The 19,148-nt window shown below is 36.2% G+C and overlaps 1 protein-coding gene across 1 annotated transcript; it reads left to right on the top strand.

Annotated features, from left to right (window-relative positions):
• Positions 1 to 3,450: 3,450 nt before the first annotated feature.
• Positions 3,451 to 17,479, top strand: LOC106719217 (BAI1-associated protein 3). The gene is made up of 24 exons (XM_014513500.2): positions 3,451 to 3,710; positions 4,121 to 4,322; positions 6,456 to 6,648; positions 7,211 to 7,430; positions 7,938 to 8,163; positions 8,659 to 8,837; positions 8,963 to 9,126; positions 9,264 to 9,520; positions 9,669 to 9,881; positions 9,969 to 10,052; positions 11,118 to 11,282; positions 11,806 to 11,857; positions 12,067 to 12,163; positions 12,493 to 12,625; positions 12,884 to 12,966; positions 13,546 to 13,609; positions 13,950 to 14,107; positions 14,579 to 14,669; positions 15,242 to 15,404; positions 15,800 to 16,025; positions 16,232 to 16,397; positions 16,568 to 16,727; positions 16,829 to 17,063; positions 17,332 to 17,479. The coding sequence occupies exons 1-24, from the start codon at positions 3,560 to 3,562 to the stop codon at positions 17,424 to 17,426; spliced, it is 3,777 nt and encodes a 1,258-aa protein (XP_014368986.2). The 5' UTR covers positions 3,451 to 3,559; the 3' UTR covers positions 17,427 to 17,479.
• Positions 17,480 to 19,148: the final 1,669 nt, after the last annotated feature.

Below are 19,148 nucleotides of genomic sequence, written 5' to 3'. Positions count from 1 at the left end.
TCTTTTAATACAAACATTACGTTTATAAAATGCACTTAGACGTATAAATGTTGTAAGTATGTATATAGGTAGTTTAATTCAACTTGACGCGTGGCGTTTTCTGTGTAATCTTCTATCGATTAGTCACATAACGGTTTATTACAAAATAGCCTCCGTGAAACGTAAAGCAGTATTTTGATCATTGGCCAACACAAAAAACATATACTGTAAGGTGGTAAATTAACAGGTGCTAAATTCTTTCAACTAGCAAAGTCACCTCTGCGCATTGACCATTTCTTGCCTACCTTTAATCGACCGAGGAGGACAGACACACAGAAAGAGGATATTTACCTTTCCTATGCATCTCCTCATTGGCAAATTCCACTTCCACTTCCCATTGTTTCCTTACAGGAAAAGGCAGGACTGGGAAGAGGACTAACTTTAGGCCTCTGGCACGCACACTTTTTGGGCACAACGCGAAACTGCTTTCACTTGACTCCTGGTTTCTGTATGCTGGTTTTATTTCACCGTTCGGGACAGCCTATTCGCTCAACAGATGTTGTTGTTGCTGGCTCTACTACTGTTAAACTATCTTTACTGTGTACGCTATCACATTTCTTCTGTAATTTTGATAGTCTAATTTTTTCATATATGTTTGTAACATACATTTTCCTTTTATTACTGAGTTTATTTTCATTCTACTGAGAAGATCACTTAGTAAGGTTGCGGTATTATTAAATATTTTGAAGTTTTTGACAAATCGAATCAACGGCGTCGACTAAGAGCTTTGTCATTTTGATAATTGTTATTTATTAGGCTAATCAATCATTTTACGTTCGCTTATTGTTGACAACCAAACATGAACAATAAGACAGATAATTATGCTGTCCGTCTGATAATATCTGAGATTTGCTTATAGAACACAGGAGTGAAGTTATGTAATTCAGCGTTTCGTCTGATGAGTGTGCGTGCTGAAGACCAAATTTTATGTGCTCTTTCCTTTCCTGCCGTGTTCTTATAAAGAAAGAATGGGAAGGGTAAGTGGATTTGCCAGAAGAGAAGATGCATAGGAAGGGGAAGTATCTTTCTGAGCGTCGCGTCTATTAAGGGTAGGCAACGCAGCAACACGTCGTTCGCTATCCGTTTGCTCGTCTGCTACATCTATATATATAAAAGAAAGTCGTGTTAGTTACACTATTTATAACTCAAGATCGGTCGAACTGATTTAGCTGAAAATTGATGGGGAGGTAGCTTAGAACTAGGAGACGGACATAGGAACTTTTTTTTATCTTGTGTGCATTTTTTTTATTCCGCGCGGACGGAGTCGCGCGTAAAAGCTAGTTATAATATAAATACTAGTATACATATATATGAATATGTACACACATCAAAAAAAGTTTGCGATCACTAGCAAAAGTTAGCCTAAGTTTCAAGTGCATTTTTTGAAGTCAAATAGCTTTTTTATTTAATTGTTGCTATCTATTTGATAAAGATACATATATCAACTTTTGCTAGTGATTGCAAATATTATTTGATGTGTGGATTTAAATCTCTGATATAAACTAAGCCTCTTTGCAGCAAGTAACTTTGATGGTTCCCTGAGGCACCGCAGCCCGGGCCGGTACTTTGATAATATTATCGAATTATAACCCTGAGACTGAGGTCCACTTAGGTCTCCGTCTTATATTAAAGTAAGTAAGGCTTAAGTGACCCTAAGAGTAAACTCGGTTTGTGTCGATCCCCTTATTTAGTTATTATAAACTATGTTATTAACTCTTGTTAATTGTTATTAACGTGGTGTAGAATTTTGGCTTCAAAACTACGTGTAAAATTTTCTCTGATAATTTTAACTACCGAAACAACTGAACCGATGGTGTCGCCTAATAATCTTACTAATCTTATAAATACGAAAGTTTAAATGGATAGATGAATGGATGAATTTTTGTTTAAAGGTATCTCCCGACCGGCTCAACAGATCTAGATGAAATTTGGCACAGATGTAGATCATTATTTTTTTTTTCAATTCCGCGGATTCGGACAGAGTCGCGAGCCACAGCTAGGTAGTAATAAAAAAGCTATCATACAATAGTTGGCTTTTGTAATACAAAAACAGTCATGTGATGGAATCAAAAATGCAATCAAAAAGAAAACGACCTTTATTCAATACGATCAATTAAACAATAAAAAAGATCTGCTCATATAAGAGTTGTTTGAATAATAAAACACGGTTTTCCCTTCCAAAAATATACATAAGCCTGATAAATTATTCATGCGCATCACCTTTTTATCTTTCAATGGAATTTATCAAAATGCTATGTTTGTTCCATTTTGTCCATTAGCGCAAAAAGCGTTTGCTCAAATTTTATACAGAATTTTTACATAATTTTATTTTCTATGGATATCTAATTTATAAAAATAGGTATTCGTTACAGCAGTACTACCTTTTTCGGAATATCAATGAATAATAAGAATAAATACAAAGTTTAGATTGAATTATGATTACCTAGTCCAAGATTTAAGGAATCGAATTTAATTGACTTAAAATTAATTACATAACAGTTCTATTACTTATATAATTCTATTAACTTTTCGGTATAAAAATTATATCATGTGAATTTCCCCAAATGAAATATGATCAAAATGCTTTAGTACGGTATACTGCATTCTGTTAGAATCTGTACACATTAATAAAATTAAAGTGTCTGTAATTAATCTTATAAAAATATTTAAAATAGTCTGTCTATATGTCTGTCCGCAAGACCATTTAGAGGCTACTTTTTTTTTAATACTGTGCTGACGAAGTCAAGGGCGAACGCTAGTGGAATAAATTGTAAAATAGGTGTTAATCTTAAAATATAAGATTCGGCCAACTTTAATTATAAGAAACGATATTAGAGGGCAATATTTCCTGCATTACTTAAATTTAAGTAGGAAATTAGAGAAGGAATGCTCTCCGTGGAAGTCAAAGTTAATTTAGAGTTTCCAGCTGCGGAGAACTTGAATCTAATAGATAAACTTATTTTCCTCAGTCGGAACTTAGCTCATGCCACTGAAATAATAAAACCATATTAAAAGGTTTTATTTTTTAATCAAGTCGGATATCGTGCTTACTAGGAATAGCAAAGTCTAGAATGTCGTCCTTGCTATTTACCTAAATTGCTCAATTTACTTCAAACGGTATATTTCATAAACCGTGGGAAAGGCGAGCAGTAATAAATCTATTTATATAACTAACTATAAGGTTATATGAAATTATAATGAATGCGAAGATTTTGTAATTTTTAATTTTTTTTAAATTTTAAAATTTTCGTCAGTCCTCACTGACTATTTTAAAAATTAACTGCAAATTGCACACTGCACGATTTATGATAATACATACCGAAAGTTAGTTAAACACCTAGTTCTTTTAGGAAAACATAACGTAATGAACGTTAATATTTCTTTTTTTTACAGATTGTAATTAAACAAAGAAAAACTAATTCGAACAGTAGCGCGCTATGTGCGCGTCTAGTTGACACTAGCAAAGTGCGTGAAGTTTCGTGTTAGTTGTGTGACAAATGTGTGTGGTGTAAACGTCGCCATGAGTTTCCTGTCATCCATCGGTCAGTACGTGGTCGGCATGGCCGACAGCGTGGCCGGGCTGGCGCTATCACCGCGCCGCGCGCCGCCGCCCCGCCACCGCTCCGAGGACACGCAGCAAAAGCCGCAACCATCTACCGCTACGATGCGAGGTAAAATCAACTATACGTGTACAATAACATATCATTCTAGTCTAGTGACGTCATAGTAGCTTGCGCCGCCTTTTATATCAACGATAACTTAAATATTTTGCTTCTTGGAAATCTTTGGAGCCATGTGAAGGTGAAGTGAGACTTGAAAGTGTTCGTGTCATGTTACATGTGTACTAGACGTATATTGCTGGCGTTAGTTTCATAACTAATGGAGATCTTCAAGAGGAAGACATAACTTTCATCTTTTTTATGTCTAGGAACACATGCTCGTTGATAAGTGTTTTATGAATTTGTTATTTTTTATTTATATGTACGTAGACATGTATCCGTGATGTTGCATTTTTATAAGTCGGGAAGCGAGCCTATGTACAAACATAATATAACACAAATTAGCGAATGTGTATACGTAGGTTTTCCTCGAGTGGTGCCGACTGAAGGTGTGTCAGCTCTGGGCATTCGTCGACGCACGCTAGACTGCCTAGCGCCGCTCGCGCCACCGCGCCGCGGAGGCTCGATGCGTGCTTCCCGCCAGCAGCCGCCGGAGAAACCGACCATGGCTTTCTGCAAGCGACGCCTCTCCTGGCCTGAAGTAGACAACTCCGTCAACTCGGGGTAAGAACTGTTTGAAGAATACATGCGTGAATTAAATCTTATAAAAAAAACCTCGACGTTTTCCAATTAAATTTTGCATACTACTTAATAACTCAAAGAAGTAATTGTAGGCAGTGAAAGTCTAGTTTTAGTACGATAGGGTTGATTATTACCTAAATGAAGCAATAAAAATGATACTGCAATGCTTTTACTTCGGACACCATAACATCCTGTAACGTGGCAAGTGGAGTTAATTTCGGTAATGGTCGCTTATAAAGATGTCAAGTGTGACCTACTGCGTACCACTGTCTTTGCTCTATGGTTTATGTTGATGATTCAATTATTGAAAGATACGAGTGCAAAGATTTTCTCAGTAACCGTTGACATTTAATTAACATTGATATTTCAAAACGGATTGAACCTAATATTTTTATGTACCAAACGTTTTCTTTCATCAACGAAAAACTTTTCTATCTACCAGAACAAAACTGGTTTGATGTACTTGCATCAGATATTTATAAACTAGGTCATATTATAACACATATTATACCAATACCAAACCTTGACAATTGTTTCCGTAAAGGTTTCAGTATAATGTGAAACTCGGGGAAAATGATGAATAGAAATTTACATAAGTTGTTGAGTCGTATTATAGCCGACGGGCGCGACCCCTCGTCGGCGCGATAGTTTGTGGTCCCGGCACAATCCACAGGACAGGTGCAAATAAAGGGAAGCTTGAATAAGCGAGAACTTTCTGAGCGGCAGTAGAATAGATTGAAACTGCCCGTTTCGTACCTAAACTTTGTTATAATTTTCTGCGTATGGCGTGTGGGCAACAGTTTAGTATTTAGTGAAATATTTCAAAGTTACATAAATTTGTATGAAATCCGTATGAAGTAAATCTGTATCTGTAAGATTTCTTACAGTTATATATAAATGGTTGTAAGTATCACGTGTTTCTATTATATTCTTATTTATTGGCGAATGAGTACACAATACTACTGCAATCTTAAAGGATATCAAGAATTACTTAGAACATGTTTTCCATACTATAATATCTATAGATACTCATAGGCTATTTTGTATCCCGAGTTTGATATATAAATATATGTGTAATCAAAGATGGTGGACTTGTAGACTTTTATAATTTAAATAGAGTATAATTGTAGTTATTTACTCAACTATTTGCTATACTTTAAAAGAATGTCACAGTCACCTTTAAATTAAGTGAGTTAGGAGTGAGTATAAAAAGGCCGCTAAAGTAATTCCACTCCCGTGTGGGTGTCAGGCCTCCACAAAGATCCGGTGCTACGATTGCTATCTAGTTTTGCATTGCTAATTCAGTTTCCTTCTACTTCCTGAGGTAAAAATACTACAGTGTTTGAAGTGTTAACTTTTTTCAAGGCTATTCATTTTTATTGAAAAGAAACTTTAATATCCCATGGTCTATGTAATGGATCAGATTTATTGCCTAAATTATTATTCGTCTATAATTATATAAAGTAAATGTTGGTAATAATATTTTACAACGAAACATTTAAAATAAATTCACGAGCAGAGAAAAAAGCGTGGGGTGCTCGAGATCTATTTTTATAAGCACGTTGTTAGTGAATTCTAAAAAAGTTGAAAGTATCAAACATCCTACGCTGCGTAAAGTATATTTTGGTCGATAGCTTATTGATTACAATGAATAAGTTTTACCCTATATTGTTAAAGACGTAAATTTCTTATAGATTTAATTTTCTTTCTTTATATAGTCATCAAAGCGTCCTTGTGATTTGCGTATGATTCGAGCTTCCGACAACTAATTACTTTATCTTTATTCGCCCCGGGCTTCGCGCACATGTCGTTTATGAACACCTAGTTATTCAAACAATTTAGTCCTTTATGATATAGTTGATATGTTTATACACTAAAATAAAATACAGTGGCAATTTTTCTATAACTCTTTTACTAAAAATTTGTTGTGCAACTTATCAACGACTGAAGCGCCTGTACAGTTTAGTAAAACATGTCCGCCATATAATTTGCAAACCTAATAACGTATCAATTCTGTACCACATATCTTCACACTTTCTCAGTTTTATTGGTAATATCATGCTCTTTACTGTTAACTAATTTAACCAATGTTCTCCATTTTGACCGATACTATAGGGTTCAAGATACAGACGGATCGTATTTCGAGAGCTTCACGGCTCTATCGTGGCGACAAGAGAACCGTCGCCTTGCAGCTCTGCGCCTGGCGGAGGCTCGTGCAGAGCGCCCGCCTCCAGCGCCTCACGATCTTGGCTTGCCCAGCGTGTCCGCACAACTCTCGCACAAGGAACATGAACATTTGTATACTGAGGTAAACTTTCGTCACTTTACCGGTTTAAATACATTTTCCTAACCTTTTATCTTCCAACAAATGTAGTTGTGTTGATACCACAGGCCTTTCTATAATCGTCATTTCGCTGTTTTTGCTGACTTGTATTCTACTTAAATATTATTTACGCAATGAAAGTGGAATATTTTTAAGCTTAGGGTTCAGTTGACAAAAACACGAATTTCTTTGTGTACCTCCACACTGTTCCTTTAATAAGTCAGCCTTTTTGTTACTACAGATAATAGCGGACTAGATACGGTTAATTGAAATCAAACACGCAACCTTTTTCGTACTTTTCTAATCGTGAATTTTTATAGCAATTTAGCGAGTGCGTAATGTGTCCGTTCTTTTTTTTAAATTGTTCTTTTTCCAAGTGATAATCCAAACGGCTTAGAAATAATAAGTTATCATTTATAAAGTAAATTTATAACTTTTAACAATTATAAAAACGTGCCAATTGGTAAGTTATTAAATAAAAAATGTTTGTCTTTCTTTCCTTCAAATAAATAGTTAACTAACATGTACATACATTTTTATAAACTAGGTGTTGTATTGCATTGAGAACGCGGTAGGCGCTCCGGCACCTGACGGTCAATTCGCGGCGTACAAGGAAGAAGTGATTGAATACGCTCGCCGCGCATTTAGAGTCCCGGCGGACATCCACGCGCGAGCTCTTCGTGCGGCTGGTAGTGAACGGCCACCTACTGTCGTGCTCGGATGTGCTGTCATCGAAGCAGACGGACTTGAAGCTAAAGATGCTAACGGTACGAAAATATCAAATATGTAGCTGAAATACGAGTAACTAGTAGTAACTTATTTCTCTAAAGAAGTAGATTTTAATAAGATAGGTAGATTCTATAAAGTTGTTGGTTTGTGCAACTAGTCATTAGTTTGAGATATTTTTTTATCACATCATGCAAATACTTTTCACATTAAAATCGCGTTTTGAAATAATAGTTATTTAGTAGATACTAGATTACATATTTCATATATTTGTATATAAAATATGTTGTAAGGGATTTTTTTCAAACTAAAGTAGACGCTTCTTGAGTTGGGTTAAAGCTTGAAATATTCTCGATAATGCGAATTAAAATTGACACGAAATAATTCATGTTGATTGGATTTTATTATTTGTATGGAATGTGAATGAATTACACAAAAAAAATTATGTAGTCTACCAAAGTAATAGGGTAAAGGTAAATTAGGCCGTTAAGACTGGATGATTCTCAGTAGAGTGATAACTGGTGATGCTGAAGAAGTAGTGTTTTTAGGATTTAGCGATCCGTATTGCATGCTCGGAATCCAACCGGCTTCGTTGCCGGCATCGCCACGTGCATCGGAGGACGAGGGCCGCAAACACGGCTTTCGACTGAGTTTCAAGCGGCGCGACGGCCGTCAGCAGCGCGACAGCCTCGGTCGCCTGCCCGCACGATACATCCGCGCCACTAGTGTTAGACCGCACACATTATCGCCCAAATGGAATGAGACTTTTAAATTGTAAGACTACAGGCACATTTTACATATCTGTTTTGTCGTATCTCTGTTACTCTTTTGGTTATTTGTGATTTACTTTTTTTGGATTGTGGTTTGCTTTTATGTCTAGTTCTTTAATTTATAAATATGTATCTTGGAATATAAGATATAGAATATTTTTTAAAGATAAATCATTAAATAGCTGTTACATTGTTGTATCTATCCGCGTACAAAAATATTGGATAACAAATTATTGTATTTACTTATCTTTGTTAACTTTGTGTTGTTGACCAAATTTCATAGTATGTAAGTGGAAAAATTTGTTAAAGTTATTTTTATGTGTTATGTATTAGATCTGTGGGTTTTATTAACATTGTTTTGAAGATAATGATGTATGAAGTTTCTCGTTGTAAATGTTACGCTAAATGCATGAACATGTCGATGTTGTGTTAGATTGTGTAACAAACATTGAGAGTTAAACAGAAATGCTACCTAATTTCTAAACTAACTCTGCGGCAGTGACATTGATGACATATCCTCGGATGTTCTACACCTGGACATCTGGGACCATGACGATGAGAGTTCAGTGCTGGATGCAGTCTCCAGGCTAAATGAAGTGCGCGGCGTCCGAGGACTCGGCCGATTCTTCAAACAAGTTTGTCAGAGCGCCCGACAGGGTAGTCAGGATGACTTTCTTGGTAAGCATTGCAGTTAAATTTCATTTAGTAGTATGTAATTCTTTGATTTGCCAATCAAGCTTTCTCGCCATCTGAATTTTTTACCAGCGTTAAAACAATATCTTGTTTGTATTATTTTCGATTAGGATGTGTGAATATTCCACTACGAGAAATCCCATCCACGGGCGTGGAAGCGTGGTACAAACTGGAGGCGCGATCGCAGCGCTCATCGGTACAGGGACGTATCCGACTTCGTCTCTGGCTCTCAGCTCGCGAAGCTGGTCGTCACGATGACGATAATTGGCAGCAGGTAAACTGAATCAGATATTTTTTTACAAATTGTACCTAGAGAAATTATGTCATTGTGTTAGTGTTAGTTTTAGTTTTAAAGCACGTTAGGGTAAAAAAAATGTCATAATGTGAAAAATGAAACATAATTTTACCAAGGTGCGACAACACGAGCGTCTGTTCGGTGTACTGCTTGCGCATGAAGTAGAAACCGCGAACATCTTAAGGGCTGAATGTGGCGGTGAGAGTGATGCCGGGGGCAGCGCGAGCGCGGCATGGGAGGGCGAGCTGTGTGGAGCGGCGCAGACTTTACTGCACCAGCACGCCGTGCAAGGGGATATGAGCACGCTGCAAGCTGCGATTGCTCGCTTTGCAGCGGCCTGCCGTCTTAATAGCGAAGCACCGTTGGATCCGAAGTATGTATTAATAATTTAATATTTTCTTCTTCACTTAATTGGTAGCTGCTGCCTGATTATGTACAGTCTATTTAAGGGCCGTTTTATTTCCTTCCATTGTACCAATCTATTAAGGATTCGCTAATTTTAAATTATATTTCTCACCCAGGTACATGTACAAGCTTCTAACAGAGTTGGAGAGAACATGGTGCGCTCAAGAGACACTGTCCGGCGGTGGCAGCGGCGATGCTGGGGTGGGAGTGTCGCGTGATGAGGAGCGTTGGCTCGCCGACTGCTTCGGAGAGTTCGTTGACCGCGCCCTGCATCAGCTGCGCCTGCACCGAGACTTGTACCCTGTGCTACATAACATGAGCCTCAATCAGTAAGATTTATTTTAAAATTTTAGTAAAAAAAGGATTTTATAACTAGTTTGTTTTAATTCATTCAATTTACTATATTTGTATTGCAGATTAGAATATCTGTTGCGATGCCTAAATCAACTGTCGCAAATGAAAGCTTTCTGGCGTTGCTGCCCTTTCAATAAGGAAATAAGGTAAAGTTATTTATTTATTATTATTATTTATTATTTATTTATTTACAATACAATAAAAAAAACCTAAAATAGAACTATGTCCCACAAAATTATATAAAATAATTTGACTGTGGGATCAAGAAATTTAATTTAAATTTAAATTGATATAAAATAAAATTAAGTTATTTATTTTGAGTAGATCTTATAGGTATAATATTGAATACGATATCACTTTTATTAGCATTTCAGTGTTCTACTCAAAGATGTAAAAATACTCACACGCTTTTTAATTTTTATTTATTGTAACAAAAAAAATTAGAAACACAATTTACAATTTAGATAAGACAGCAGTACAAAACCCAGGGTTTAAGAGTACTCACTGGTCGCTTAGTTTATAAAATCAAAAAATTAGCAATATTACAGACATCCTGTACTTCATTTCAATATTTTATTGAGAAAGATCGAACTGTTTTCAGATCATAAAAAACCGTTTGACTGACAATTGTATGATAAATATAAAATTATTGAGTAAAAAGTGCCGATTTCAAGGTACTTTTACATTTTGTTGGTTTTTAACTATTTGGTCAAGCACATCGCTTTCTAGTTCAATGAGCAGCTGCGGCAAGAGATATTGCCAATTTAAATTTCGGTGATTGACAATTCAGTTATAAGCAATATAATTTCAATAAAAGCGTCTGAAATATATATCTGTATTCTAGAACACGGTAGAATAACCTACAATAAAATAAACCAGTTGTCGAAAAAATAAAAAGCGAATTACTCATCTGTTACCCAAAGAAGTTGGAATTTAAATTCGGGGCTGTCTGGATAAGTTTTTCTCCATTCTTCATGTTCGTTTACGCACGCAAAATGTTTTAAACTTCTTAATACGTCATCAATCTTAATACAGTCGATATGTCCACCTATTGAGAGCACTGTAATTACCATATTCAGTCATTCTTATTCTCATTCTGAATCGAAACTAAGGGTCTTATTAACCATTAAATGGCTCTACAGTCAGTAGTTATGCAATATAATTTCCTGAATCAAACGGAGATTTTTAATTACTATTTCTTTCTATCTTAGAAGTGAAATAGTGGGCGCTCTTCGTAAAGGTACCGCTGAGTGGTACGAAGCTCTCTGTGCTCAGGATACGAGATCTGAACGAGGCGAGGATCTGGTCAACTTGATCACCTTGGTCCAGATAGACTTGCAGCAAGGATTGACGTATTATCATCCATTGTTTGAAACGTAAGTGTTGTTTAACATTTTCTAACTAGCCGCCGCAATACGTCAAGTGTTTTTAATCTATTTCCGATAATTTTTGTTATCGTTTCTTGTTACTTATTTTGGTATTATACCTTCAATGGTATTTATAATATCTTCATTGACTTTATAATTCTTTGCCTATTGTCATGGTTGTTTCACTGTTACATATAACCCAAAAATTTTGAGAAATTTTGTTTGAAAATGAACTCAACAAGATTTACAAAACGGGTTAATTTCAAATAATCTCCTAAGCACTGGAACGTATTATCTACATATTTATGGTTGACACCATTATTTTACTTTATTACAAAGCTTTTTTTAATGTAAAGATATCTATTATACAAGTAATTAGGTAAAAAGATACATTTGAATCTAATGACAATAGAACGATTATGTTGACTGAACTTAAAGTTTTTTAGTCTCTTAACAGCTTTTAGTAATAATCTATTGTTTGTTGTATGTCAGTCTACGTGACTGAACATAAAAGAATTTCTATTTCTTACAGAACCAATAACGTGCCGTATTTCACTGTAGTGTTTACACAGATCGATAAAATGGTAAGTTTCCTCAACTCAATATAAGTGTTGTAAAATATTAAACGAAGAATGATGATCCTTTATAAAGTTTTGTTATAATATCTTTAAGTACAGCCATTTTTAATATCGTAAGTGCGTTTAAAGTACTTTAAAATATGAAACTTTATCGCTGCTATCTAGTTTATTTACTTTTTAAAACCATATTAAAAGTATATTGTAATATTATAAAGGTCTCGGAAGATGTTAGACTGTGCGTAGAACATTGGATAACAGAGGGCTGGTGCGGCGTGGCTGAAGAGGAATTATACGATGAACACGGAAATGGAGGTAACGATTCATAAACCACATTTTCTTTTAATTTTAAATACTCTTTTCATCGTTTGCCTATAATACATATTTAATGCTACCATGGGCTGGATAGTGTCTGATTTAGTTTATTTCTGTCTAGATTAGTGTCTCTTGAAAGCAATGAAGTTATCCTAAGTTGTGGAAAGTTTAAGGACTCTTGGACTTCGGACTGTTGTTGTTTTTCGTTGGCGTGGAACCGGCCCAATAGTGCAACAGATGTTATTATTATTGCTGGTGTCTACGCTGTTAAAACATACGCTTCGTTTATTCTCGTTATTTCACTATTAATTTAGTCTTTGGTGTACCAGTGTGCGTGGTGTCAGCGAAGGCGTTGCCATTCGAAGTGCTAGCGGCGGTCCGCGAGCTATGCGCCGCCGCAACTCCTGCACCTTCCTCTCACCCCGCCACAGACCCGCCGCCGCAATTGCTCGAGGCCTATTTGTAATTATATTTAACTTTGATGTTAATAAATATCTAACATAAAATGATTCAGATTAATATGCATAAAAATTAAATAGAAAATTATTGATTTCTTTTGTATATTTTTAAATTAAATATTTATACGTACTTGTCAACTTACTAACTTGTTTACTTCTCATATTAAGTTTCAACTGCAGTACTTAAAACCTGTATAAACACGTCTTGTAATCCCTTTCATTTTCTAAAACATCTATTCATCAGAAATCTTCTGTTTAACAGTTGGTTCGAGCCATTGATCGATCGTTGGCTGGCTGTGACAAAGACAATGGCGTTGCAGAGAGTGCGCGCCGCTGTTGAATTAGGTAAGTAATGTTTAGTTATGAAAACTATTTTCAAGACATAAGGCTAAAAGAAAAAATAATCTTTTAATGTGTAAGAATTACGAACAATGGGAATTTTATTGACCAAAGAAACCGATTTCTTTTACAAATCCAATAAGTTTTATGGACAGAAAATACAACAAACAAAAAATTTGAAATTTATTTGTTTAGACACAAGAATAAATAACTTGGTTTGTTTAGATACAACTTAAGTTCTAAATTCCAATTCCAAATCTTTATGTAGACAAATTAGATTGTCTAATTGCTTACAGTGAGGGATATAAAAGGTTTGCCAAGACACAGCGAGCGTTAGATTGGTATCTAAGTCGGTGTGGCACGAGACCATTAATTAGTGCTATACTGATGACAAAGAGCACTTAATCGCTCCTGCAATGGACTATTCGCGTATTCTATATAAATAAGCATAGCCGACTATATTTGTCGCTTTTATTGTAGTCAGTTCCATTTAGGACTGAAAAAATGGACAAAAAGATGATTATATTTCGATAAATTTTATTTTATTGAAGGTTTTCTTTTTTAATTTTCTAATTGTACATTTAGATCGACCGGTGGAAGGAGAGCATCTTGTGAAGCATAGTACTTCTTCAGTCGACACTGCCGCTTGGTGAGTTACCTTATACTTTCAATTAAAATACACAAGGAACAAAAGCTTGTCTTTTTCGCGTAGTGTAGGGACGGGGAGTGACGAGAAAATATTAAAAATTCGTAATAAGTACTCTTGACCTTAATTTTTAGGAATCAAGAATGTGAAAAAGATAGAATTGGTGGTGACGACATTTGAAAGGTGTCGTCTTCAGCGTCAGCGTCATATATAAGTCCTCACTGAGGTGCTCGAGCCAACTTTAAATTAGGGACGATTAGATCATTGTCTGGCATAGTCCAAATCGGTTACGGAGTACTTGTTGCCTATTTTTGTCGCATAAAACATGTTATTGTTGTATCAGTTTGTACCACATGCGTCTGGTGTGGCGCGCCATCGGGGGCGCGGAGGAGAGCGCGGGCGGCGGCGGACGGCTGCTGGAAGCGGCATGTGCCACTGCACTGCACTACGCCGACCTCGTGCACGGCGCGCTTGCCGACCAGGGGTACTACGAGAACCATGGTTAGTGTAGTAGTACAAGCAATTTACGTTGCCAATTGTATCATGAACGATTAAAAACTAACATAATAAAAACGTGAACTTATTAGCTTTCTTACCTCACCATTTCTCAATCTAACATGACAGAACTAACTACATCAGAAAACAAACAGGTTCTTAGCTTTGGATGGTTGAGATAGTTGCAGTAACAGAGCAAGGTCGTGAAAAGCTTCGAAGTTCATTATTTTAGCAAATGATTCCAAACTATCACGGGAGGTAGTCACCTGTAATCTGTCAAGTTAACAAAATAATAATAACGCTTTTTAGCGGATGATAAATATGACTGGCAATAATTTATTGATGTGTATTATCTTTATTTTACAACAAAAGGAAGGACTGAGAGCGGGATGGTTTTGTTTAGAAAGTTCGTGAATTGTATTAAAGCGAATAAAATAATTTCATTTGATATTATATAAAAAATAATTTGTATATCAGGGCAAAATAAAACAACGGAGGAGATATGTACGATTGTAAACAACCTGGAGTACGTGCGGCGCTCGCTCGCTGAGTACGACGATGAGCACATGTAAGTGCATTGATAACACCATTTGCCAGATAAATACAATGCGAAACAATTTGTACAACCTATTTATTTTATTTCAGATTGTGTTAACGTTGTTATTGTAAGATTTATTTTTTATGTTCCATTAATTTTTAGCTTGAGAAACTCTAAATATATACTCGTAGTTAAAACTAGTTACTTTTTCGATATTAGCCAGTATTGTATAACAGTTGAAAAGCTTTCTATGCCACTTAGGGATCCAGTGATGGTATAGTTTCCTACAATTTTTTTTAATATAAACGCTTAGTAGTTTAGATTTTCTTACACTTCAAAACTCTCTTCTTTTTATTTAATAATAAAAGTGGAAAAAGCGAATGTGAAGTTATTTAAGGACGTTAGACTAGCAAGGACTTAGTTTTTAATGACTATAAAATTTATGTCGCTTTGGTTTTTCACTTATATAGAAAACATAAAAATATAATTCTACCAATGAGCTCTCCCCGATTTCATGCGTTAATTTAATCGTTTAGGATATCCAGCTTTTAGTCCATTGTATTTTTCTGGTTGGATATTTATACCATCTTATGTAAATATAGTGTAAATGACGACAATGCACGGCAACTGGTTCGTGGCGCACTCGGAACGCTAGACGCGCGTTCAGCCCGCGCCGCCGCGCCGCTAGCAGCGCGCGCGCGTCCTCCGCTGCGCAAGGCGGTATTCCATCTAGCATGGTCACCGGACACCTTGCCAACTCCACAGGTATCTATATTATATTTATATGTATTATTTCTCGCATACTGACTCTAAAATGATTTGCGAATTAAGTAAGCTTAGCTTTGCATCCGATAACATGGATGGATGTTTGTTAGAAGGTATCTCCGGAACGGCTCAACGGATCTTGATAAAATTTGGTATAGATGTAGAACATAAGCTAGAAGAACACATAGACTACTAATTACGCGTAGACGGAGTCGCGGGCGACATCTAGTAGTTTTATACTTGCATAGTAAGGGACTCTTTGTATCTCAGTAATCGCAAGACTGTCTTTCACTTACACTCTGGGTTTCATTTAGATATCGGTGGCTTTACATAATATATTGACTACACTGGCGTTACAAATATTCAAGTTACGTGGTAAAATCTTGTCCTATCAGGCTATAACTCCGTTACTGGAGTTCCTAGATCAGCATCTATCGTCCTTGAACACATGGCTGCTGCCGCGTGCGTTCACTCGAGCTTTAGCCGGGTGTTGGAGTGCGGTATTGAAAGAAGTGTCGGCTCAAGCGGACGCGGGGGGCGCAGAGAAGCCAAGGGTCTACCATCACCGACTTAGAGAGGCGCTTGATTTGCTCGCTGAGTTCTTTCATGCAGAAGGAAAGGGTAAGAAGGAGTTTCGGTTACCATAGTGATCACTAGTGATACAGGTACTATCTCACTCAGCAGTCGACACAAGACCCAAATATCATGTAAAGGTATTCTTACACATAGACATTTCTAACATGGGAAAATCTTTCAACAATTGGTATACTTTTTATAACCGTATCTTTATGGTCGAGTAGCAGCTCTCACACAACTTAAATGGCTAGGTCTGCCGATGTCGGATGTGCACAGCGGCGAGTGGTCTCGGTTGGAGCAGCGCATGCAGTTCCACCAGGCGCAGACCGAGGAGCTGCTGGAGCTGTGGCTGGCCGAACGCGTTGTGGACCAGGCACGCACTCCTATTCCCTCGCCCTATGGCTCTATATTGGTCAGGTTGGTACACTATCTTTCTGGCTAGTATCCCATATGGTGGTAGGGTCCACTTTATTTTTCATACATTATAAGATGCATCATCTAAAAAATAGTCAAGTAAAATTTCTAATTTACCTTTCTTCCATTATTGTTAGGTGAAATTGTTAATACGTGAACATTGTTGTACGTAGAGTGTACTTCAACCACGATTCGCTGTGTGTGGAGGTGCTGTCGGCGCGTGACGTCATTCCACTCGACCCTAATGGATTGAGTGACCCCTTTGTAGTGCTCGAACTACTTCCTAAGCGACTGTTTCCGAAAGCTCATGAACAGACCACTAACGTTCAAAAGGTAACATAACTTTGTTAGTTTTTTCTTCTCTTGAAAACTTTGTCGTATCAGAAGCGCACAACAAATAACGCGAGGGTCATAACAACTGCAATTTTCAACAGAAAACGTTGAACCCGGTGTGGGACGAATGTTTCGAGTTCGCGGTGTCGCTGGAGGCATGCCGGTGCCCGCAGGCGACCCTGGCGCTGTCGGTTTGGGATCGCGATGTGCTCACCGCGGACGACTTCGCAGGCGAAGCTTTTGTGCCGCTGTCGCGCGTGCCCGGCGTCAACAGCCACGCGCCGCCCGACCCGCTGCGTCCGGTCGAACTGCCGCTCATGCAGCTACATGACCGAGGTAAGCATGTGAAGTTGTGGATGTGGCAGATGTAAACGGACGCGGGTGGCAGATTGAAAATCGTCGCGGGTGTTCGTTAAAACGCGGATGTCTGCACTGTACGAATATAGATGCAATTCATATATCCTAATAAGATTTGTGTGTGTGTATGTTTCTGTTTATTTTCATAACAAATAAGGACTCGCCTTTACGAACACAGCCATTATTAAAACGACCCAATAAAAATGCTTGCCAGTTGTAAAAAAATTTAAAAATGACGTCTTTGCAGGGCATCCGATTTTACAAATCCTGGAGTCACGTACAACGGACAAAATGGCGATGGATTTCGTCAAGAAACAAAAATTAAGATTCGCTGAACAGTAAACCTATCAATTATCTTTTTACTTCTATTTCAGTTGTCTTCTTCGGTTGTTTGTGTAAACGCACAATGTCCATATAAATGTCGACAATATATAAAATATATAAAAAAAATTATCTATTAAATTCTAATCGTTTAAATGCATTCATTAACTTAGGTGTTCGTTGATGGTGTTATGAAATAATTGTATTGTTGTAAAAATTACTACAAGACTGTGTTATTCTTCTATTCGTGAGAGATAAACGTGTAAAAAATGAAATTTCAACAAATTTTATATGTGTATAGCGTGCACTTTCGGAGCTTATGTCCTTAGATGTTAGTCTCTATTAGAAACTCCCGACCAAGTACTTTAAGACTCGTTGTAAACTTTTATTTTTATATTTCTTACTAATATACTTCGTAGCGTCTTGACTACGAACTACTATCATATTATTTTGCGATTAACATTTGCTCAAAAGCTAACTGTAAAGAGATAAACATTTTATTTCTAATTTGGATTCAAATATTTAAATTACAATTTTTACCATACGAAATAAAGCTTTAAATTAATTCGACGAGAGGTTAATTATGACAACAGGATTGAGACGAACTCAGATTCAAAATATTTTTTGGCAAAAATGTAAACATCTCTTGTGACTTCATCAGATGTCGTTTTGATATTATTAACTACGAGTATTACGTACTATAAAATATTGACTCGACCTTGAAGATGGCGTAATACGAGCTAGTACGACTTTGAATTGATTGAGATCGTGTCTACGTTTGACCTTGCTAGGACAGACGGTTGTGAAAATTATATTTTTATTTAAGCTACTAAAACAGATCAGGGTTTTTCTCTATGAACTCCTATTTAACACTTTCTACGCTATTATTTTTTTTTATTCCTATACTTGTATACTGTAGAAAATGCACCTTTACCTGTGTACCCGCCGCTTTTCTATTAACAATTTTAATCCTATTACTTTTGAATGACTGATATTTATGTTTATTTTATTCAATGTCTGTAGATGAAGCTAAATTTTATAATTATATAAAAGATGTTCATTGTGTATACACATTTATATATTGTACTTATTGATAAAAATATATCGGTGTTTAAAATAAGTAGGATACTATTTAAAATTTAATAAATGTTACTTCGAACGATGTATTGGTTTTGGGTAAAGTTTAAATGAAACATAAATCATATCTTAGTCAAAATTTGTTTTCTTTAGAAAACGTGAACAACGACGATAAAATCATCTACATTCTGAAATTCCGTAAGTGATAAATATTGTAACGGTAAAAAAAAAAAATGTAATCCGTCACGGGACGCCTGGCAGATGTGAAACATCGTGTGTGTACAATATGCATAAAGGTAATATTATTAAAATAACAATATATATATATATATATATATATATATATATATATATATATATATATATATATATATATATATATTGTTTATTCTATGAATAAAAACTTAAATCTTCACAAGAAGTACATTTATTTTCTACAAATTTTCGTTATCTCTTGTCACGTCGTTGCTATGGTGAAGTCGCGCTCAACAACAAACAATATTAACAATATTCTAAAACACGATATTGAAGTTTCTCTAGTAGCTTAATATATATGTAAAGCAACGATTTAAAATGTTCGAGGTTCCGATCAGTTCAATTATCGGGGTTCCTTCATCCTGTGGAAAGTCCCCGGAGACAAGGACGGAAAGCATCATATTATGGTGG

Source organism: Papilio machaon, chromosome 12 (assembly GCF_912999745.1).
Source record: "Papilio machaon chromosome 12, ilPapMach1.1, whole genome shotgun sequence".
Taxonomy (NCBI): Eukaryota; Metazoa; Arthropoda; class Insecta; order Lepidoptera; family Papilionidae; genus Papilio; species Papilio machaon.
This window is presented reverse-complemented; position numbering and strand designations above follow the sequence as displayed.